The following is a 23,325-nucleotide window of genomic DNA, read 5'->3' on the forward strand; positions in this document are numbered from 1 at the left end:
GTGACAACTTACAACTTAACTACGTTAGAATTCTTAAGTACCTTAATAGAAACTGGAACCTTCTTTTATATGAATTAAATTTTATTGTCTTAAAAAATACAGCCGTTGACTACTTTGTTAATATTAGGCAAAATATATAATAGTTTTTAACCAAATAGAACGGAGTTAGTTGTGCACATGCCTGCTAGAGTCTTCGTTAAGTTTGCATTTACGTTATTCTCCCGGTATCTATTAACCACTAACCCCATTTGACCTACAATTTGGCCTGCCTGATCGGCTTGACCCTACTCAAAACACTTTATAGCTCAAAGAATTAGTCACGCACACTAACGCTTTACGGCCGATCAACAGGTGGCTGGAGTTTGGGAATTTATGAAACTTTTTAATTAGGCCCCGTCTAGGGGGCGACTAATGAATTGACTCGAAGCGCACTGGCCATAAATTTTAATTATGCCCGGAGCAGCCGAAGAAGAGTATATCGCCGAGAGAGGGGCATTTTCGGTTTGAAGGACCGGCTGAGTGTCACGGAATTAAATATTCAAAATAGCCAGAAGAAGAACCATTGGCTGCCCGTCTCCGGGGACTCACCGAGCTAGTCGTAAGCAAGTGAAGTCGCAGTCCCAGAGCTCCGATCTGTCGATGATAGTATCGACTTCGATGCGGACCAACGACCTTCTTCTCGCCGCCCCTCCGAGCGCTACCCCTCCTCAAATCATGCGTGTCCTGCCTCATGCTCTCCGCTGCACAGCCTAATCTGCCGCCTAGACACTTGTCCTGGGCGATGTCTCGAAGGTGTCATATTACCCCGACCAGGCCGGAGTTCCCTCTCCCCATCGCCTCCAGTTATCGGCGATGTGTATATGAGAGGACTCGCATGGATTTCGGGTTGGGGATGTACCTAACTCCTTGGCGGCGTGAGAAACTCTCAAAGGCCGCGACAGATGTCGTGGGTAAATCTTCAAGTATGTAGTCGAAATAATATGAAGGGAGTAGGTAATCAATAGAAAGACATGGTACGTGGTAACATGGTACACCTTCTTTACTATCATCTTTAATAAATAAATAAATAACATGGTACACCTTAATATAAAAGAAATTTAAATAATAATTAAAATTATTAATTTTTGTTTTGTAATTTTAAAATTGAACTTAAATATTAGTATTTTTGGATAAAGTAACCAAAATGTAATATTAATATGAAAAGATTTCAAACTGAATTTAATCGATTGGCATAACATTGTAAGTCTTAGAATATACTATATTAAATAGAAAAAACACTAAAATGTTTTTATTACTGTATCCGTAACAGAATAGTTCTTGAATATCATCCAATATAATCATTGATTGTCCAACCAAATATATTCCCTCTTTAAAAATACAGTCTTAATACTCTATAAATTATTATAATTTAGATTTTTATTATTATATTATTATTTAGATTAAGCTAAATCCAGAAAAGATTTATTGAACTAAAGACTTTTATTATCTTTCTTCCATTATTTCTTGAAGTTCCTTCTCCAAACTTGATATTCCCCTTTCTGCAGGGTTCCCTTCCCAAATGAACCTGTTAACCTTCTTCCATTTAAACCCTCTCAATATTCTTTTTATTACGAAACGAAAATCAAACAATTTGTCCTAAATAAGTCACGCCTGCATATTTAAGTTTCGATCTGCGCATGCCGTCTGTGGCCTGGCTTCCTCTCTGGGATTTCGATGCGAAAGGCCTTGCGGTCCATTGTTTAAGCCCTTTTCGAGGCTTTGCCATCTTTTATTTATGAACTCCGAATCGGCTCCTTGCGGATCCTTTTTTGGACATGTGGCGCGTTCCTCTTGCGGTTTTGTTTGCCCCTTTGCCTGTTTGTTGCGGCCTTTGTTATCGAGTGTGTTGCATCTCGGGCGCTTGTAGCTTTTAACCAATTGCCTGGCACTTGGCGGCGGACGTTTTAACAGGCCATAAATCTGATCGAGCTGGCCAAAAGAATAGCCCAGCTGACAGCCCAGCCGGGGCACTTAGCCAGTTTGATGACTCAAGCCGTTGCCGATCCATCCGTCCATCTATCCATCCACCCATCGATCTGCAAAAAAACACAAATCAAATGTTATGAGAGTTTCACTTGTTCTGACACCAATTTGCAGATACATTAGGGTGGCACGAAATGTATTTAGGCAGGACATCATTAAGAACATTTTGGCGCAGGGTTCATGGAAATCAAGATTATTATACTGCGAATAATATTCATTATATATGAAATATGACTATATTATTTATCAACTTAGGAAACTTAGCTCATTGAATATTTTTACTATTATATTAATATTATTAACAATTATTAAAGAATCCATATAAGGAATATATAATTCTAATAATCTGGTTTTAAGCTTATACTTGATCGAACCATCAATTCTATTTTCTTACAGCTCTGTTATGGTGGGTTAATCCCCGCCATTACCTCTCCTTGTATTTATTTTTCATGAACTCGTCCCACCCCTATGCAGATTCATATATATTCATTATGCTGTCCGATTCTGCGGCGCTTCGGTTGGCCTTTTCCCTTTCTGGGTTTTGGCTGGGCTTTTCTGTTCTGCGCGTGCGCGGCGGCGGCTCCCATAAATTTTTCACACCCCATGATTATCGTGCAGATTGGCCATCGTCTGCCGGCCACTTGGGTGAGTCGCAATTTAATAAATACTTAAATAATCTCCTGTTCGCCAGCACTTCTTGTGCTGCCTGCGCGGTGCAAGATTGTTGCGTGAACTGGAGTTCAAATGAACTCGACTCACGGACCTGTTCCGGGGTCCCGGGAATATTTATGCTTATGAATAAATTCCTGGCTCATTCGCCGCGTATTTGCGATAAGCCAAACGGAATTGTGGACCTCTCTTCCCGTCCATTTCTTCTCTGCCCCAGCGTAGCGCCGTTTGGATTTTCTTCATTTGTTTTATCGACGTCGCGCTTGGCAGCCTTTGGGCATTTATCAGCAGAGACCCCTTGCTTTCCCGTGGCACTCCGATATTTAAATGGATTTCTGGCAGAAATTTCTCGGGCTCCGCTGTGGGTCCCAATTGATTTCCAATTTCTGCCAAAGTCGTTATCAGTTTTTCTACTTCAATTCAGCGCTTTGGAGCAATGTAGCAGTCTCCAGAGTCCAACTTCTGGGAGAATTTTCGAAAATAGAGGCTAATAACGCTGATAAGCAGGGAAAAGCAAAGCAAAGAAAAATTAAATGGCAGCTGAAAACATTTTGGTTAGGGAATATAATTTATTTTACAAATAAAAATCCAAATTATAATTAAATGATAAAATTTAATGTCAACAGCATTTATGATTGTTAATCTCTTTATCAGACGAAAGCTTTTTTACCAGAATTTTTCTGGTATTTCAATTCACTCATTAATTCCACATGCTGGCTGCTTTTAACAAAAGACATTGATAATTTGCATAATTTAAATAAAGGGTTGACGAATTTTAGTGACTCCAAAAGTAAGTATGATAAGAAGGTAAACTGTATCACGACTATCAGAACCCCTCACTCAGCTAAAGGAAGATGCATATCTAGGCAGCGATACATTCTTAGCTACTTAATGAATGGTCTGTAAACGGTAATGGATAAGTTTTCAAACTGCTAGCCCCAAAGTTTACGGCGGTTTGTGGGCTGATTTAAGTTAATCCAAGTATTCTAGCTTTTATAGTTTACAAGATCACACCGTTCATACGGACGGACAGACAGCGCAATAGTTGAACATAGGGACTTGGCTAGTTCGACTCGGCTAGTGATCCTGATCAAGAACACCTGTTACCTATTTTCTGAAGAATACAAAACACCCTGTTACACTCTTTTAACAGGTATAACACGCTTAGAGGACCGGTTGCCAATATAAGGCCAATATAAAGGCCTTCAGTCAATAGATGATGCTCCCCAGTGTGAACCAATCTTTCGTCAGTTAGAAAAGACTGTTGGGAAAACAATCGAATCAGTTTACATTTGGTATTGATCGAAGAATGGCTGGCTCCTTGATCTTGTGGCTCCTCGCAGTCGTGGCTGCCAGCCAGGGAGCAAATATTCTGGGTATCTACAGTGCCCTCAGTCCCTCGCATCTTATTATTCACATGGCGACGGCCAATGCTCTGGCCGAAGCAGGACATAATGTGACTGTGGTGTCGATGCTTCGGCCCGAGCAGATGCACAAGGATATACATCTGATTCTGGTGCCAGTGACAAAGGAACAAGAACGCACTCTAGTAAGCGAAATGTCCAGTATGGCCAAGAGTAAGAACGACGTCATAAGTACTAGGTATCTCCTCTTAAATGAACTGGATGTGATGGTCGATTCCCAGGCTGATCTGCTCTCCGATCCGAGATTCCTGCGCGTTTACGACACTAAATTCGATTTGATGATATTGGGCTTCTTCTACAACGACTTCCAGTTGGGAGTTGCCGCCAAGCTGAAGGTTCCGGTAATTATAGACTGGATGACACCGACCAACACGATGATTGATCAGTTTGTAGCGAATCCCTCAGAGATTTCGTACGTACCTAATGAATCCACTTTTGCAACTCAACCCATGTCCTTTCTTAAACGGGCTGAGAACATGGTCAAACATGTGATTCTCCAGTACTTGACGATACTATTCGATTACAAAGTTACCCGAATTTATAACAAAATCTTTTTCGAAAAAGATTTCCCCTCCCTAAGTGAGATGAGAAGGAATATTTCCCTGGCCTTTGTCGGCTCCCATATGATCAGGGACGGTAAAGTCAGACCTCTGGTGCCCGCTATAATTGAGATTGGCGGCATTCAGGTGAAGGAGCAGCCAGATCCATTGCCCGAGGATATTGATCAGTTTTTAGATAGGTCTACCCAGGGAGCCATCTTTGTCTCATTTGGCTCGAACATCAAAAGCGTTATGGTGAAGCCAGAAATTGTCGGGAAAATGTTTAAAGTCCTATCCGGCTTGAAGGAAAACGTTATCTGGAAGTGGGAGGACTTGCTGAACACCCCTGGAAACGCCTCCAACATTCTATATAAGAGCTGGCTGCCCCAAGATGACATCCTGGCGCATCGCAATACCAAACTCTTTGTCACACATGCCGGAAAGAACAGCATCACCGAATCACAGTACCATGGCGTACCCATGGTGGCCCTGCCCATTTTCGGAGATCATCCCTTGAACGCGGACGTAATGGTCAAGTTGGGAAATGGTGTGGCCCTCGAACTTCAGGCTATTACAGAAGACAGTTTCCGGAGAGCCATCAAGGAAGTGCTGGAGAACGCTAAGTACAGCCAGGCTGTTCAGAAATTCTCCGCCCTGTACAGAGATCGACCCCTTACTCCAAGGCAGACGGTTGTGTACTGGACGAACTACGTCCTGAGACATCATGGCGCCCCACATTTACAGAGTCCTGCGGTGCACATGAGTTTTATTGAGCTTCACAACCTCGATATCTATACTCTTATTCTAACCATTGTGCTCTTCATATTTCATCTTACTCGTCGTATTGCAAATTTCGCGCTGAGCAAGGTGCCTGGAAAAACAAATGTATTAGGCTCCAAAAAGGAACAATGAAATAGCACGTGTTGAACACAAAACAAAAGAAAGTTCCTTCAGATACTCTGTTCTTAGTTAGTTAAGTCAAAAAATATAATTTTTAACTTTATGTACTAACGGTTACAATTGAAGGAGGATTATTATTTTTCCCAAGTGTTTCTACCATTCTTAAATGCTTATAGAAAGAAGTATGCACCCCACATTGGGCACATGTCCCAATTAAAGCCACATATGATGATCCTAGTCCTAGTCTGACGTGAACTGTCTGAGTCCAGGCAGGCAGCTGTCGGCCGGCCTCATAAGAAGACAGCCGAGAGCCCTCGCAGATCCAGAGTCAGAGTCAGAGCCAGATGCAGACCCCTCCTGCCCTTCGATATCGCTGTCTGTCTGGGGGCCGGGCAGCCATTGAAACCCTTTATTTGTTCGCTGCTTTTAAGCAAATTACAGCCTTGCCCTTACCGCAGGTCTCCTGAGCAGGTTGTTCATTCATTCGGCTACCTGCAATGCCACTGGCGATGGCGATGGCATTATGAGGTTCGCATGCGATCGACCGGCTGGAAAGCGATTGTCCAGCATTTGCATAAGTCAGTGCTATTTTTGGAGCGGATCTTGGCCTGTGTCTAAGCTCTTTTGTCCTGACTAAAGTACACCTCAAACCATCTTTTTTCTTTGCGGTCAATAGTTTCTCTGTCCTTGTAGCAACACATCTGAAAAAGAAATCAAGCTCTGTCAAATTCAACAAATTAGTGACCCGATCACAACTTTTTTCCATGCCAAGATGTTGGCATGTGCACAAAGTCCAACCAGGGGCCACTCGGGCCAATTGGAGTCGAGCTTGGGGAGTTGGGTCTTGCACACAGCGAAAAAGTATAACAACTACAGTTGAGTATAATATTTCACTTCCAAAGATTTTCTTAGGAAACGATAAGTTGCGTATCTACAATTATTGTGTTTTATCAAAACTTCCAGACTCAGGCGTTGAACACTTAATTGAATTTTTTAATCCATACAATACATTTTAACATTGAATTTTTTAATAGTATTCCTTGAAATTCAAAAATATTATACTATAAATATTTAAATGGTTAGCTAGTTAATTCAATGTCATGTAAAACCTTATTATCTTCCTTTTAACTACTATATATATTTATTTATAATATATATAATTTTTTATAATACATTTATTTTTATATTTTTATTGCTAATTTTTTTCGCTTCAATGAAAAGTGCTTTGAGCAGAGCATGTTTATGATAAGAGACAAGTGTAACCTTTTCGAAAGAACACAATGGTAAAATAGCATTTGTTGAGAAAGTCATAAAATGTTCGTTGCCGTATCTAATTTATGGCAAATTTGTGCGTTTTTCTCCGTGCCCGCCGAGGAGCCGAGTCCACAGTCCCATAGTCTCAGAGTCTCAGAGTCGCGCAGCTAAACGCTTCACCTGTTCGCGCCAGGAGTGTGCTCGGTCCGCCTTGCCATGGCCATAACTCTGCAGCCTGCCCGCCCCTGCGCGCCACTCCACTGCTCGAAAACTCGTTTCGATTATGAAAATTCCAAGCATTAATAACTCTGTTGCCGTTGCCGCGGCTGCGCCTTCGAATATCCCATACAGCGTGCTCTTGACTCCTCGGACTCCTCGGCGGCGGCAAACTTGCTACAGAATTCTGCGCTATAAATAACAGGCGAAAAATACAATATAAGAAACCATTTGGCCGTTCGGGCCAGGCCCAAATGCATGTACACTGGCCAACAGTAGCTGGCCGCCGTAGATGAACAAATTTTTACCTAATTTCACTCGCTTTGCTTTCCATTTAAAACACACTTGCGGTGGGTTTGTGTGCGTTGAGAGTCAGCGGGTTCAAAAGTCTGCTGTTGCCAACAACAACTAGCATGCTAATAATTACGATAACTGCTTGAGCGACTACTACTTAATGGTTACACTAGTCAGCAGGGAGTATGAACGTTTTTTTAACTAAGGGGTGAAGAATTTCTTTATTACAAGAATCAAGAATGGTTGCTTTTGTTGTTGAACCTTTTGACATGAAGTAACAACCCTATCACCGGAAACTCTTTCTCATTACCGGAAATGGGAAACATTATAAATTTATTTATTTTTAAAATTGTTTTTTTGTGATACGGTCTTACAAAACATGTTAAATAAGGGGTTTTTAAGCCCTTTTTGAAATATTTGAAAAAATAATAACAAAATTTCTAATCTGTTTTTAACATCTACCCTGTTAAAGTATGTAACCCCAACTGACCGGCTGACTAGTGTTACCATTAACCTGTTGCTAGATGTTCTTCCACATTCGAGTTAAGGTTCATTGCAATTTCTATGCAAATTTATATAATTTTTTACGTGTTAAACGTCTACGTACACAGCCGCAGTTGATGGCTGTTAGGCGTCTGAGGTACGGGTAAGTGCATATAACCAGATGCCATATAGTGAGGGGCGTAGAGTTCACTTATAAAGCAGTTGTCCATGCATATTCATAACCATGCCGGACCAGCCTCCGGATCATTTTCCTGGCCGCTAATTGCTCACTGAGCTTGCCAGCGAATCGGGAAAAGTATCCGACATATTTCGCTGGAGTGCCCGTAGCCATCAGCTTGTGCCAGCCCGAGATAAAAATTAGTTTAACCACGTTGAGGCTAATTATTCCATTAGTCGAGAGATAAGAGCCCGTTTGGGGGGCAGCGGAAAACGAGCTGGAAAAGCGAACTTTTTAATTACCAGACCGAACGATTAGCCATACGCGAGGCGCGCCGCCAGGTGGCGCTAGAGTGGCCCCAATCCATAAATATATTGGATAACGAATGCAAATTGCCAGCCGGGTTATTAATGCTCGACTCTGTGAAATATGTTTTTTGCCATAATTGAATTTGAAGCTTGAACTATGTCTCCGTGTAATTGGCCTAATCCATTTTAAGAAGTAGCTTGTATCGTTAGTTATTTGTTTTTGGAACCCTCTTTGGCTAGCAAGAAATACCTATCTCATGACATATCTATATTTACTCATTTAAAATATATTTGGCAACTGGCCTGAAAGAGTGAAGTGCCCCTTTATCTTTATTATTTTGCAGTGATCGCCTGGTAAATTATTACGTACATTTATAAATCGAAAATAAAACATGAAGTACCCTAATAAAGAAACGGACACAAGCGCGACTTGTTATAGATTTCAATCTAGTATTATACACAATTTATAGTTGTAAGATCTTTTATCCCTTAAATGTCTCCAGGAAATTCGAGTATTTTTGCCCCTAAATACGGCCACTTCCCCAGACTTTAAAGCTCAGTGGCTCTGGGAACAATGCTAATTTGATGCACCCCAACGATGCTGAACCAGCGGACCGATACACATGCCCATTCCAGCCTGAGCTCCACTTGCAATTGCATTTCCAGACAGAGAAATGTTTAATTTTTTTAGAAAGAAATAGTACTTTTAAAAAAGATTTGATCCAACCAAAATGTTCTTGATATTATCATAATTTTCTTAATATAGGGATTTCAAATATTATGATAATGTTCTTGATATAATATTATGATACCGTTTGTTAAAAAAAAATAGTAGTTTAAAACAGATTTGATCCAACCAAAATGTTCTTGATATTATCAAAATGTTCTTAATATAAGGAATTTTAAATATTTTGATAATGTTCTTGATGTAAGGGTTATGTTCTTAATATTATGATACCGTTTGTTGAAAAAAATAGTAGTTTAAAAAAGATTTGATCCAACCAAAATGTTCTTGATATTATCATAATGTTCTTAATATAAGGAATTTTAAATATTATGATATTGTTCTTGATGTAAGGATTATGTTCTTAATATTATGATACTGTTTCTTGTTTGTTGTTAGTGTTACTATAAAGTGCAGTACTTGAATAAATATAGTATTCTATTAAAGACAACTTCCCCTTTCTTCCTGTGCACGGCAGACCATCGCTAAAGAGCAGGCGTGCCAAAGAGCCATGGGATAGGGACACACAGTAGCTCGTCTGGAGTCGGCGGAGTGGGGGCAGCGTTCAATTACCTGTGGGCAAGAGGCGCTGAGTTAGTTGCGCTAGCTCTAGAAACTGGGAACCTGAAACTGGGAGACCTCTCCCAGCGGCATTGTTTCGGCGGCACGAGTCACCAGTCCGGAGATCGCCTCCTTTTGGCTTCACCTGTCGGCGCGGGCAGGGCAATCAAGTTGGGCCAGCAGAAAATAGCTTTCATTGCCCTTGATTATGAGCCATGAGCTTGCACTTCGGGTTCCACTTCCCCCAGCTGACCACTTGATCAATTTAGATAGCTGTTGGGAATTCAATTGCATTTTGTAAATGAACTGGAAACAGATCGTAAAAGGGCCATTAGTTTTACAAGATACCAGATGATATCATCTCTAAGCTCATACGTTGCTCAAGCTTTAGCTCGCAAATAAAGTTATAAGAATAAAACAGAGGTATACATTTTAAGGATTATAAAAATGGTACTTTCCAAACCAAAGTTTAATGTAATCGGTTTGAGAACGACGGAAAACAAGATACTTTCCATATGATCCCAAGTCTGGACAGGTTCTGAAGTAACCACGTATCTTAGCCAGGCTGTGTTACTTTTTACACCAAAGTTACAAACTATTTTCGCCCAGAGATTCCACCTTGTCGCTGCCCAAAGTATATAAATGAGCTAGCCGAGAAGATCATTAATGCACAGTTAAGAGCCCGGGGCTCTGGAGGGGCTCGAGTTTCTCAAGATCCCATCGTCAGCAGAGTCGCAGAGTCGCAAAGGTGAGGCCACGATGTGTGTGTATTGGTTGCATATCTTTTACGAGTTTTGGACCTGGCTAGTTAGGGCTTTGAACCTGTTCTTTCGGCCACAGTTGTCGCAGCCACGCTCCACTCCTGCTGCCCCCTTCGGTATTATTAACGATCATTATGAAGTTTTAACTTAAGTGGTCAATTAACATTTGCATGACTGAAATCGGAATTGGAAATTAGTGTATAACTAATTAATGCACAGGGAAGGGGAAAAATGCGGAGTTGAAAGAGCCGAACCATTCGGCAGCACTCCAGTTACCAATCTTTGGCTATCGCATTCGACATGGTAAGTTCATTAGGAGACATCCAAGCCGACTGAGCGAGAAACAATTAGGTTCAATTTGAGGCTCTATCGAATGCATTTTCGGGAGTTCCCCCTGACTGTGACACGATCAATTTGAAGACTGACAGGGCATGACTTCGCGCAAGCCTTTTATGACATTTCATTCACACCAGAATTGTTAATACAGCCTGATTGCTTTGTTGGGTCGTCTTAATTGATTTACGCCCATTTCATTCCTGCAGTTCATCGCCTCTTGGCTGCCTTTCTTTCTTCCATTGGTCTCGCCTCCATTATCATGTCAAGGCGCATTATATTACAGCCCGTAATTTATAAATCATGCTCAATATTTTGATTTGAGCTCAGCTCCTCCCAGTTCCCTTCCCCTGTTACCGTGGAAGATATGATCATTGAAAGACAAACATTGAAAGTGATATATGGTAGACATAAAAGCATTTTTATTGATAGATTGTAATGTTAAATTAAGATTACACTCATCACCTAAAGGTACCTTAGTTGATTACTTATAGAACTGATCATATTGCTGGGTTCTCTGTACTAAATATTTATTATAAGAGTGCTATTATAATAACGTTTATGATACTTATATTACTTGAATGAATGAATTTAAAGAGGTGAAAAACGATTTGTAGCTCTTTCTATTTTAGTTAAACTCATCCAAAACCCACTCGTTTTCTTACGAATAGCCCAATGCCCGGTCAAAAAAAGCTGTCCACTTATAGTATCTCCTATCCCTGGACGATTAGATACTCTCCTCACGCACTTGATTAGATAGAACCGCCTTGCGCCTTGATTAGATACAGCACCTCTCCATATACCATACAAAGTGCTTAGATACGATGACGCCTAGGACTTTTCCTCTTCCGATTTTCAAAGTAGTGGGAACTGGCCAAAGAAACTGCGTTCGTAGCCCTTTCCCACCGGTCTCTCCGGGCACTTTTATGGGCTAAAGCTGATTAGATTTTCAGGGGACTAGACTAAAGACGGTATATTTATAGACCCATCCCAGTTCTGTACTCTTTTTATTGGTCAGCGTTGATTAGCTTTCCAATCGGTTACAAATAATTAGTAAGCCAACGGTGGGCAGGTGAGGTGCCGCACTCTAGAAACCCACACCTGGCCAACTCGAATCAGATGTTGGAGGTGAGATATGCGGCCGTATGAAATTAATTTCAACATTTTAGCCCCTGGCCACCGACAGAATCGATTGTCTGGCCGGGCTCTGTGCGACTTTCAATGGGTCGTTATTGTTTTTTATTCGGTTTTTTTTTCTATTCAGCTCAAGTGGGGGTGTTCTGGGGCTGTGGTGTGAACGCGACATTATCGTGTAGAGCCATGTGGATATCAAGAGCTGGCTGTACGGCTGTGAAGTGCTTTCCTATCAACACTGGACCTTCTATTGGCCGATTTAAATTGTAGATTGGCCGGCGCACAGAGCCGCAATCAGTTGTGGCTTGTGAAATTGTCGCACGAGTGCTGACTCCGCAGTTCGGTTGTTCCTAAGTTAATAAAGCCGCTGGACTACTGAGAATGTTCTATGGAATTATGAAATAAGCCATAGATCCCCTCAGTAGTTCATTTATAGCACCCAGTTTACTTTGTTATTTCACTAAGAACTCTAAACTGGCATATATTACGGGGTATTTAAAGCAGCGGATCAACTGGTTATGCATTATTCAAGGGGTTTCGACTGGGAGGGCCTCGTATCCCGTGGATTTAATTGATTTATGCAGGCTTTTATTGAAAGACTCCGAAGGGGCTTATGTTTGTGAGCCAGCGAGGCAGGGGCACAGGGGAAGGTGTGCACATTTCATTAGAGTCACCGCCGAGTTCATTAACAGGTGTTATATTCGTTCTGGTTACGTTGGTCGTTCCGCCTTACGGGGATCGTTTCGGCCGGGCTAGACCGCGACTAACGCATTTTTCGTTCTCCTGATTAGATTAACCCCCGCGCCACCCCAGCGGCCTGGAAACGAGAAACCTTACCCACTGGGCCAAGAAACTGTAAAGTTTAAAAGCCCTGTAAACGCTTTTACGATCCCTACTCCTTGGGCACTTGCGTCATATATCTCCCCGTTGTCGGTGGGTCGGTCGGGGTCTCCACATAAACACAGGGTCTCCCTCTCGAGTGTGTGGGCCCAAGCACATATCATGGGCACCTACCTATTCGTATAAATATAGGTATGCCCGTTCCCCTGGACACTCTTGACAATCAAGTCGCTTGTTTGCCAGGTGGCACTCGCTGGAATTCGTGTTTGCCTCGTCTGTTATTACAGGCTAAGCGGATTGATGTTGTCACGAAGAGCGGGAGATAGAGATAGATTCGAGAGTCTCGAATGCAATCTCTGGTTGGGATCAGCCTCCAAGACCTTATCTAGTCTGGCGGAGTCTTATCAATTACTTTGGATGCAAGAAACTGAGTGGGTGATTAGGCTGGGATTAGCTAATACATGACAATCGGTTATCAATTTGGAATTCGCCTGGTGGAAGTAAGATTTTGTAAGGCGGATTATGTAAGAGCTCGGTAATAACATGGGTGAGAAAAAATACTTTTCATAATGATGCATGTAAGCTTTCAAGCATTACCTCATATTATAGATAGATATTATAGATAAAAGTCCAATGAAAAAGTAAAATAAACGTGTAAAACAAGATTAGTAAACGACTCCAAGAACGAGTATTAATTAAAACGTTTCTATTATAAAACATTAATTGCCTGGGTTGAATGCCTAACTTCCGCCTCTGTACTAAATCTCTTAGTTAATGTCCAGCAGGTGCGATAATTTCCCCGAGTACAACCCGAAGTTCCGCCCAATTACTCTAACCACGTCCGAATCACAACAACTGAGCTGCGTTTTCTCCGATCACGTTTCGGCGATTCATAAGCATTTAATTGTTTGATTATGCCGGGTTTCTTGTTTCGCATTTCTCTAATTTCAAATTATGAGCATTTAACGGCCTCGCGGGGGGAAAAGATGGAGGCGAAGCCAAGCTACTAGCTGACTATAATCGTAAACTTGTGGATATAGCGATGGGGCGAGGTCTACGGAGGGGCAGATCATAAAAGAAGACGATTTTTGTCACTAAACGCTGGCTGCCGCGATGAAACTAAGAACCCGCGGGCAGAGCAGCCTCCGAGGCGAGCGGAACCATAAAATATAGTCTTTATACGATCTCCGCTCCTCTCCAGAGATCTCTCTCTGTCTTCCTCCATATGGCATGGCCTGGTAGAGCATGGTGTGGCATGGTATGTGGTGGTTACCTGCAGACTCGGCCGGGCTCCGGGAACGGTGGTATAATGGGAATTGGGAACGATCTCTCCGCTCGCTTTTTAATATTTCTTTTTCCACTGATGTCATCCCAAAACGCGTCGTTCTGCCGCTGCAAAAAATAAGAATTTATGACCAATTTTCTGCCGCTTGTCTCCGCAGTATCCATCCGCTCTCCTCCCATCCTTGCGATGCGAAGGCACAATTGAAAAACTTGTTTTTCCCGGTCTTTTATGATTTGTTTGGCTTGGTTTTTTGGTAGCTTGTTTGTACTGAAGGTTAAGGACACGGACGACATCTTTACCTGACAGTATTAGAGTTGCAAAAAGGATCTAATGCTGCCCGGTAAGATGTGAACAGATGTCCTTGCTAATTAGCAAGCTCGGGTACTCCACTTTTCTCCAACTGGTTCTATGCTTTACACATGGTTTTATAATCTCCTTTTCCAGAGGAAGCTCAAAGTTCTGAGGCCACAAAAACCTTGGAACATTGGCCCCCCGGGCGATAAGAAATTCTTTCCGAGTTTATTTAAATCGTTTCTCGTTTTTTTTTTCTTGGTTTGGGTTCGTAGTGCTGCCTCTTGCTTTGTGAATTTAATCCCATAACAAGTATTGATTTTTTCTCTGTGTTCGAGTGGGCCGAGAACGCAACAAAAACAAAGCCAGGCTCCCTCAGTGTGCGAGTGTGTGTGTGTGTGTGCGTTAGCCAACGAACTTTAACTTTGAACCGGCGCGCGTGATTTTCCCGGCGGAGTGAACGAGGTGGGCGGATGTAGCAGAACGCCTACTTTGTGGCAGGAAAAGTCGCACAAAAAGCGGTACTTGGTGTACAAATTTATAATTAAATTGAAGCTGGCGCCATCCGATAAATGCAATTATTGTTGTTACGCGAGATGCACACGCACACACACCCACACCGGCGAACCCGCTGTTGCTGTTGTTGTTCTCGGTTTATTATTTTATTTCATTTTATTTTCCTCGTTTTTTTCGGCCACCGGAAACATGCACAATAACGCCCGCACACACACAGGCGCGGGCAGCGCAGCGCAGAGCGAACGGACCGTCGCGATCGAGCACCAAAAAAGAATTGAAAGCTGCGGCGCCGGCGAGTGCCGCCTCGACTGCGCTGCCCCGCGGCTAGAGATGGGAGAGGCGGCGATGTTTTCGGCGCGGCACGAGCACGCTGCCGACCACGTGTGCTTCGAGTGGGCAGGGGGAAGAATGTTAGTTTGCTTATTTACTTTTCGGCAAATATGTAGTTGCGTTTAAAAGTTTTAAATTAAAATCGTTGAACGTTAATATCGTAACCTAGTCCATTTATAACTATTCGATTTGGCGGCTAACGCACCATCTCTAGGCACGATCTTCGGCCACTGCCAGCGCCGACGCCGACTGCGCTGCTTCAAACATGTTGCCACGGCCGCTACGTTGTTGCCTTTCCGTTACGTTAACGTGTGATTTGATTTTCAACTGTGACACATTCCTTTGTCGCGCATAGTGTAACGGTTTCTCGGCTTCCTTTTCCTCGCTCTGCCTGGCCTCTGCCGCAGCGCTGCCCCCAATATTGGCGCTATCAATTAGATCCCCTCCCCCTTTCAGGCGCCCACTTCTTTGATTTCCCGCCTCTTTTCACTTTTAGTGGCTTCATTGATTAATCAAGTTGAAAGTGAGCTACGAAAAAGGGGGCTTGGAAATCTTAAAAATGCATGCAAGGATTTGTAAGGTGTACTTTGGAAATTTCATTCTCTAAGATACATAAAAAAAATAATTGAAAAAGGTCGTGAAGTTTCATAGCATAAATTTAAAAACATGTAAAGTTCTTTTATAATTAAAACGGATAACATTTTTTTTTTTATGAGTTTTTATTGAATTTTATAGTTTGTTTTAAAGGCAAATTACAATTCTTTTTATCTGTTGAAGTTATTTATATGAAAAAAGTATAATTTTCGTAACGTTTGTTAGCTTTTTTTTGGAATTAATGATGAAATGTTTTGTCAAAGTAGATAAGAGTGAGTAAAGTTTAGTTTTCCCTAGTTCCCTCTTAAAAATCCCATAGCCACCCAATCCGTTCCTTGATGATATCTATCTTTTACTTTCCACCTAAACTTTACCCATTTCTCCCTATTTTAATATTTTTATAATTAATTATTTCTACTTTTTTTAAGAACCCCTTCCCTTATTAACTTAAGCTGACATCTGTTACCTTGGCGACTTGGTTCTCCGCTGGCCCTTGCGATCATTAAATCATGACATGAAGTTTGGCTTCCGTCAACGCTCACAGAGTTCTTTGTGTTCTTTTTTGGACGCGGCTTTCATTAACACGTTGGGCATTGCCTAATTTCAATGTTAATCAATAGTGCAAATTTAGCTTAATTGCCTTTTAATTTTTGGGCATACAGCGAGTCAGTGAGTCAGCGCTGGGGACACGTGTAAGGTTCTGGACGCCGGGCCCTTAACGCGCGTTAAGTGCCTGTGTTTTTCGGTGATATCGGGCTGGTGGAACGATCCGTCGGCGCTGGAAATGTGTGAAACACGCGTAAAGCCCGGTGGCAGGTGTTAAAAGTATCGCTCGGCACACACACACTCCCGTCACGAGGCGCAATTCATTAGAACGTATTGGGAATTTCTCTTAACACTTGACCGAGTTTCGAGCGTTGGCACTTGTCCGCTCCTCTTGACTTTTGATTTCCCCAAGGGTTCAGGTTTTTCTCTGCTTTATTTACTGATTTCTTTGTGTTTCTGTTTCTGTTTCCAATTTCCTGGAACTTTGCGTCCGTTGGCGCACGAGGCCCACGATCAACTGTATTTTTAATAACGCTCAGATTCGGGGATTTGCTCTGCCCCCCAGTGCTGCCGGCGCTCGACGTCGCCGTCGGACACTGCGCTGACGTTACGACGTCGAACTTGTTGCTCCTGGCACAGCTGTTCGCGTGTCTCTCTCGCTCCCGCTCACTCTCGCCCATATTAGCCATCGCCCGGTTGCTAGTGCCGTCTCTGTCTGGGCTGTATGTACAGCCCACAAGTATATGAAACGCCAGTACATAACAGTCGAAACATGTTGCCTCAACATGTTGCAACTTTCCTCAAAATTATACAATTCGTATAGGAGTTGGGGAATCCAGTTATTTAGAGAATTCTCCAATTCTCAAAAAAAAAAAAATATTTTATTGGTCTTGGTTTTTATTAATCCGTTGGCATCTCGCTCGCACCGAACATGTTGCAACCGCATGGTTTTCAAAACTTGTCACGCTGCCGCTTACGTGTTTTACTGCTTACGTTACTCCTGGCAACGACGTAAGTTAGGTGCTGGCTACGCTATCATATTTTAATAACTAAATCTGGTTTTCTTTATTCCTGATATTTATTTTATTTTGGATCTCGTTGTAATTTCTTTTTCGTTTTCCCCTCCTTTCTGGCGGGCTGTCCCCAAAAGTGATACGTTCACTCAATTAACGAGAGCAGCGCAGCGGCAGAGCAGCTGGCACCCTACACTGAAAACTGTGGTTTACTTAGTTTAGTCAAGTCTACAGTTTTAGAGCTTTCTTAAACATTTATGGATTTATTGTGTGTGTATAAACAAAAACTGGTATATTTTTCTGTAAAAATAATTATTATGCTAAAAATAATATAAAATCATGGTGTAATTATTAATAGTTAATAATAATATATTCAAAAAATGTCTAGATTAAACATTTTTCAGGCCCTCTGAATTACTGCTTTTATTGATATTAAGACATACCAAAAAAGTTGAACAACTTAGGTTTAATTTTAAGCTTACATTTATTTTTCTGGTATCTCTTAAAATTGTTCCGTATTATGATAGGGCAATTTGTATATTTTGTAAATAGAAATTTCGTAATTCCGAAATTATAAAAACTATTTTTGTAAAACTAATATAAAAATAATTTTAGAAACTGCAGTAATTCTGTTTATATTGATATTTTGACGTACCGAAAAATTAGAGTATCTTAATTTTGACTGAGGTCCTTCGACTGAGGTCCTAGATCAACCAGTTCGCTGCCCGGATCTAGATCGCCCCAGGATGTGGTCTTGTATACAGTAATTATGTGCATATTGGCCGCACCGTAGGGGTCTCTCGGTGTCAACTGCGGCCGCACTCACAAATTGCAGGGCCGAAAAAGCTTTCGGGATCTCTGCGGCTCATTTCGTTTTTTGCTCGGGGGTTATTCTTGTCTTTCCCGTTTAGAGTACATCATGCCCAGTCGCTCTTGCTCCAGGGTGGAGTCTTCTGCGGAAGGGAACGAGCCCTACCTGCCCAAGTTCGAGAGTCCGGGTCCAAACCCATGCCCATTCTCAGGCCCAAACTCGCGCCGAGATCTGGTTTTCAATTTTTCTGGTATTCCGTTTGCTTCGCTTTATAATTTTGAAATTTTTTCACTCGGGTTGAAGGACCCGACAGAAAAGAAACCCTTTTCCTGTTTTTCGAGGCGATTTGTTCGCCGGCGGCGGCTAATTAAAAAAAACCAAAAAAAAGTCCAGCAGGGGGAGCGAAAATCGCAGGCAAACCAGAAATGTGCTGGCGAAGATATCACTCCCGATCTTGACGTGCGCATATGTGGGTCAGTTTTGCGAGAAGACAAATGGAGTGCACATTGTCGTGTCATTTATTTATGGTAGAAATCGAGCAATGTCGGGGCTTAAAATTGAGAAATACCAGGGAGCCATATTTATAGGCCGTCCTCACCGAACTTGGAGATGGGTGATTTACCGCCAAACTTAATATTTGGGTTTTCTTCGGGAAACTCAGACTCATCCGGTTTGATGGTGCTTCTTTTTGAGCCTCCTTTTCCCTTAGATCGCGGCTTTCCTCTTTCCGTTGTGGTATCTTCAACTGTAGAAGCGGTACGAGCCACTTTGGTGTATTTATCAGATTTAGATCGATCGATCGGGCTTCGGGCTTCTGCAGCAGCCTCTCCTCCTCCTTCAGCGCCTCCCTCAGCCCCTCCTCCACCTTCACCGCCACCCTCGGCACCACCAGCACCTTCTCCTCCTCCTCCAGCAGCACCGTCTCCACCAGCTCCATTGCACTTCGCCCAAGCGGCACATGTCCAACAGCATTGCGGAAAATCCACATTCGTCAGGACAGCAGTTTCCACGCACTCCGCAAAAGTTACCGGTATCTGACAGCTACCGAAAGTGGGATGCAGAATATGGGATTAATTCCTAAACTCATGTTTATCGTGACAGCAATGTCAAGACTTTTAAACATATACTATATTTACCTAATACATTTAGGGACGATTTTCCAATGCCAAGTTAACCTTTGTTATAGCTTTTAATTTCTATTTAAAAAAAATTGAGTTTCTCAATATCAAGTTAGGTTTTATCAGACTAAAAACTCAGCAAAACAAAAGTAACAGCAAAACCTTACGATTTTCTAATGCTAATACCGATGTCCCTCTCGTTTAACTAACATAACATTGAGAAAACAAAATTGTACTATCGAACAATTTAACTTCAAGTTAACTTTTCTGACGGAAAACAAACTACAACCTTCATGAGAAATCGAACCTAAAGAGCTACTTTACCAAAATTATGACCGATGACAACCCATTTCACTTACAAGTGGACAAAGGCATCTCCTTCGGTGCTTTGGCACGTGTAAGCCCCGCAAGTCTTGTCATCCTGCTCGACATCACCCACAGCCATCTGCGCACCTTTCGGAGACTTGCACCCCTTTTCTAAAATAAGTACCAGGCAACTTTGTTTAGGGTAACATTGATTGGATTGGTTCCCATACCGCCTTTCTCCAGCTTCACATAGTGCACTAGGGCATTTATGCCAGAACAACTGATTATCCAGGCAATCGTTACCAGGAGGCACTTCATCTCACTTGGGGTAATGGAGTTACTTTGGGAATAGATCCCCCTGAAAGAACCTTTTATAGCACTTATTGAGTGTAACCCTATCCTAGAGAAGTCACACCTGCTAATCTCGCTGAGAGTAACCCGAATTCCATGTTTATCGGTTCTATATAGCTGTGTTTACGCCTTGGAAAGAATGAGAATGAGCGGTGTTATTATTATGAACTTAGGTTCGGCGTGGGGAATAGGCCTAAGATAAGTTTTCCTTAGAAAATAGCTACCTTTTAACTCAAATTCAAGTTAATTTAGATGCACTGCTATGTATTTGATTTTAAAATAAAAATTTATGAAGATAATCTAACTAAATCTGAAGAAATCTTGGGTTAAGGTCATTAAAAAATTATTATAGTAACTGCTTAATATTTTTAGAAGGTATAAGAATAAAGAATCGTTGAAAACCACATAATAAATATTGAAATTCTACAAAATATAATACGATGAGAAGGCGGGACCGGCCCTCTGCTTGGCCTCCACGGCGGCACAGGCCGCCTTGTAGGCCGCCTGTTTGGTCTTCTCGTAGTCGTCGTGGGCGCCCAGCAGTTGTTTCTGGAGCAGGGCCATCCGGTTGCGGGCGGCCTCGAGGAGCTGCGTCTTGGCGGCCATCTCCTGCTGTGTTCCCAGGGCCACCGTCTGGATGTTGACCAGCACCTCCTTGGCGGTCTTCTGCAGCTCACTGATGGTCTCGAACTGCTGTGTGGCCACTTTCACCGCATCCACGGCGGCATTCATATTGGCCTCCGTGTGGTGGATGGAGTTGGTCTCCTCCTCCACGACGGCATCCGCCTCCTGGACCTCCTGCTCCAGCTGATCGACCATCATCTGTTTGCCCATCAGAGCAGCCTCGGCGGCCTTGGCCGACTGGAAGGCCTTCTCCGCAAGCTCCAGCTTGATGTGATGGGCTGCCGCCTGGCCGGCCGCCGACTGTGCCTCACTGGCCGCCTTGGCATCCTGGGCAGCCTTAATGGCTATCATGGAGGACTTCTGCTTGGGATCGCCGGGCGTGATGACCGACTTTACGTCGCACTTTGTGTTGGCCTCACAGCTCTTGTCGGAGGAAGCCTTGGACTTGGGATCTGCTCCTGTTCCAGTACCTGGCATTGATCCTCCAGTTTCGTAGAAACCTGCAGCATGATCTGCCGATCTTCCGGTGTTTTTTTGAGCACATCCACTGGATGCTGCTCCTTTGATCGCTGCAAAATCGTTCAAAAGCTCATGCGGATTGACCATTCGCTTGTGCAGGCGGCAGTGTCTCTGTGGTTGGGGGACCAAGAACCAGTTGAAGAAGTTATGGGATCTGTAAGATCACTTGCCTTCATCACAATGTGGCCGGCGGTGAAGTGGATCAGCAGGTACATAGCCAAAAGTTCTCGCATTCGCATGAAGACAGTACGGATTTTATTCGAATTGAAATTGAATTTTAGCTCAAAGCTGGCTGTCGATTTTGTAAGTAGTTTTACATATATAATAAATGGTAGTAGAATTACAAAAATATTTACAAATAATAAAACTTTTATGATATTAATTACACCCTTTTGATACTTAGAATTTGAAGGAAAATTGAATTTCAATGGAATCCCTGCCAGAAGGCAGCTGTTTCAGTGGATTGAATTTAAATATCGAAGTTGCTATATAAGCCCGGTTTAATCCCTTATGGAAATTCATTATCTATAGTATTTGTCAGTACACTGGATTCCTTATGATAAGTTTGGCGATTGGACTTGTCCTTTTGGCATTTTTAGTGCCCTATGGACATGGGCTTGTGCATTTCGTGAAACTTCAACCTGGAGGTAGGTTGTCTTTTAAGATTAAAGATACTGTAGCTGCAATAATAGTATAATATTTTTAGAAAGCGGTGGTTGCAAGGGCGTAACGGGCAATGACTTAAAGGTGGGTGAAACGGAAAAGGACGAAAATACCTGTGGAGTTTACGTTTGTCAGAACGACAAGGGCGATTCCTTGATCCACTAGTGAGTTAGGGTATTTTCTACAGAACATAAGAGCTTAGTTTTATTAAGATGGTTTCCCCTTTTCAGCTGCCAATTGCCGGCCACCTTTCAGGAGTGCTCCGACGAAGGAGTCTCCACCGTACTTCCATTTCCCGAGTGCTGTTGGATCTGCGTTGAATGGGAGGATTGCGATGCAGGCGGAGGAGATGGGGGTGGTGAAGGAGGTGGTGAGGCTGAAGGTGAAGCAAAATGAAAATAAATGACCAAGAGATACAATAAAATGCTACATAACTTGATAAATAGTAACTTAAGATCAAAGTAGATCTAAAACAAAATTTTAAAATTTGGTCCATAAAATCTCCCCTAAAAATGAAGGTGAAGCAAAATGAAAATAAATGACCAAGAGATACAATAAAATGTAACATAACTTGATAAATAGTAACTTAAGATACCCTAATATCAATACCGAAAATCAGTTGGTCTCCCCTAAAAAGTTTTAATGAAAATATAAGGCCCTTCCAAGTGTTTTAAATAGTGCGTAATAGACAAACTTCTAGGAGATACAATGTAAGAATTACGGATAAATATGCTATAATAAATAGTAAAATAAGATCCTTGTAGATCCTGGAAAAATTTCGAAATCCGCACCCCAAAGTCCGTGTATCTCCCCACACCTTTTGCACTCCCTCCGTCCTGCGCCACTCAAGATCCATCGCTCGCATCTCACAGATACTAGCTGCATTCTAAAGTGTCTGCGAGTGATGAGCACGCGGCATTTACAGACCCGGACCCATAACAAAGAGAGCACCGAATAGAATATAGAATGCGACAAAAGGAGAAGCACGAGGTGGAAACAAACCATATAGACACGAATTGCTACAAAAATGCGAGCTATGCTAGAAGTAAATGCTAAAACCCAAGGCGCACCGCAAACTGACGGCTAGACAGAGGTGGACACAAACGAATACGGACGGACTGCCTGACTGACGGACGGACAAACGGACGGACACGGGAGACATACTCGCGGACAAAAGGACAAATGGACGGGCGGTGGGCAAAAATAGTTTTGGGAGCGCCATTTAAGAGGGAAAGGAACGTGTTCGACGCCGCTGTTTCTCGGTTCACATTGTCTCCTCGGCAAAATGTCAGCGTCTTAAAAATAAAAGTTAAATAGAACGCCAAAAAATGTATACAATATCAAAGTTCAGCAAAGGGAAAGCCGAAGTTTTTACTAAAAAGTCGTATAAGAATATAAGTACAGCTCCCCAAAAATGGTTTATTACTGAAGCATAAGATAATTAAAAAATGTTACACTAAATAGTTTTTTGGAAATCAATTAAAAAGTATGACTTGTCTTTAATTTAATTTTTTCCATGAAACATATTTTAATGGTTTCCCAAGAATTAAGCAGAGTAGTTTTTCAAGTAAAATAAATCATTTGATACCAAAACCACGAACCTTTTTGGGTCAGCCTTAAAAGCCACAAAATTATCAGCAGTCATTATAGTCTAAATATAATTAAAATACATTTTTCTAGTACGTGAATTAGTTGCATTTTCTAGCCCAAAGTTCAGC

The 23,325-nt window shown here is 42.2% G+C and overlaps 4 protein-coding genes and 1 long non-coding RNA gene across 5 annotated transcripts; 2 read left to right on the forward strand and 3 right to left on the reverse strand.

Annotated features, from left to right (window-relative positions):
• Positions 1-1,233: 1,233 nt before the first annotated feature.
• Positions 1,234-16,724, reverse strand: LOC122818207 (uncharacterized). The gene is made up of 3 exons (XR_006367703.2): positions 16,123-16,724; positions 9,585-9,878; positions 1,234-2,075 (listed from the first exon to the last, which is right to left on the reverse strand). It is a non-coding gene; the product is annotated as an uncharacterized LOC122818207 (long non-coding RNA).
• On the forward strand, positions 3,821-5,567 carry LOC108036384 (UDP-glucosyltransferase 2). The gene has a single exon (XM_017112489.3). It carries the CDS (start codon positions 4,001-4,003, stop codon positions 5,564-5,566), a length of 1,566 nt encoding a protein of 521 aa, XP_016967978.1. The 5' UTR covers positions 3,821-4,000; the 3' UTR covers position 5,567.
• A 1,797-nt stretch (positions 16,725-18,521) lies between the features above and the next one.
• Positions 18,522-19,788, reverse strand: LOC108036387 (short stature homeobox protein 2). The gene is made up of 3 exons (XM_017112492.3): positions 19,681-19,788; positions 19,504-19,621; positions 18,522-19,067 (listed from the first exon to the last, which is right to left on the reverse strand). The coding sequence occupies exons 1-3, from the start codon at positions 19,766-19,768 to the stop codon at positions 18,608-18,610; spliced, it is 666 nt and encodes a 221-aa protein (XP_016967981.1). The 5' UTR covers positions 19,769-19,788; the 3' UTR covers positions 18,522-18,607.
• A 372-nt stretch (positions 19,789-20,160) lies between these two features.
• LOC108036385 (uncharacterized) lies at positions 20,161-21,277 on the reverse strand. The gene is made up of 2 exons (XM_017112490.3): positions 21,115-21,277; positions 20,161-21,055 (listed from the first exon to the last, which is right to left on the reverse strand). The coding sequence occupies exons 1-2, from the start codon at positions 21,181-21,183 to the stop codon at positions 20,225-20,227; spliced, it is 900 nt and encodes a 299-aa protein (XP_016967979.1). The 5' UTR covers positions 21,184-21,277; the 3' UTR covers positions 20,161-20,224.
• Positions 21,278-21,438: 161 nt separating this feature from the next.
• On the forward strand, positions 21,439-22,362 carry LOC108036198 (venom peptide MmKTx1-like). The gene is made up of 3 exons (XM_017112189.3): positions 21,439-21,591; positions 21,651-21,771; positions 21,838-22,362. The coding sequence occupies exons 1-3, from the start codon at positions 21,501-21,503 to the stop codon at positions 22,001-22,003; spliced, it is 378 nt and encodes a 125-aa protein (XP_016967678.2). The 5' UTR covers positions 21,439-21,500; the 3' UTR covers positions 22,004-22,362.
• Positions 22,363-23,325: the final 963 nt, after the last annotated feature.

Source organism: Drosophila biarmipes, chromosome 2R (assembly GCF_025231255.1).
Source record: "Drosophila biarmipes strain raj3 chromosome 2R, RU_DBia_V1.1, whole genome shotgun sequence".
Taxonomy (NCBI): domain Eukaryota; kingdom Metazoa; phylum Arthropoda; class Insecta; order Diptera; family Drosophilidae; genus Drosophila; species Drosophila biarmipes.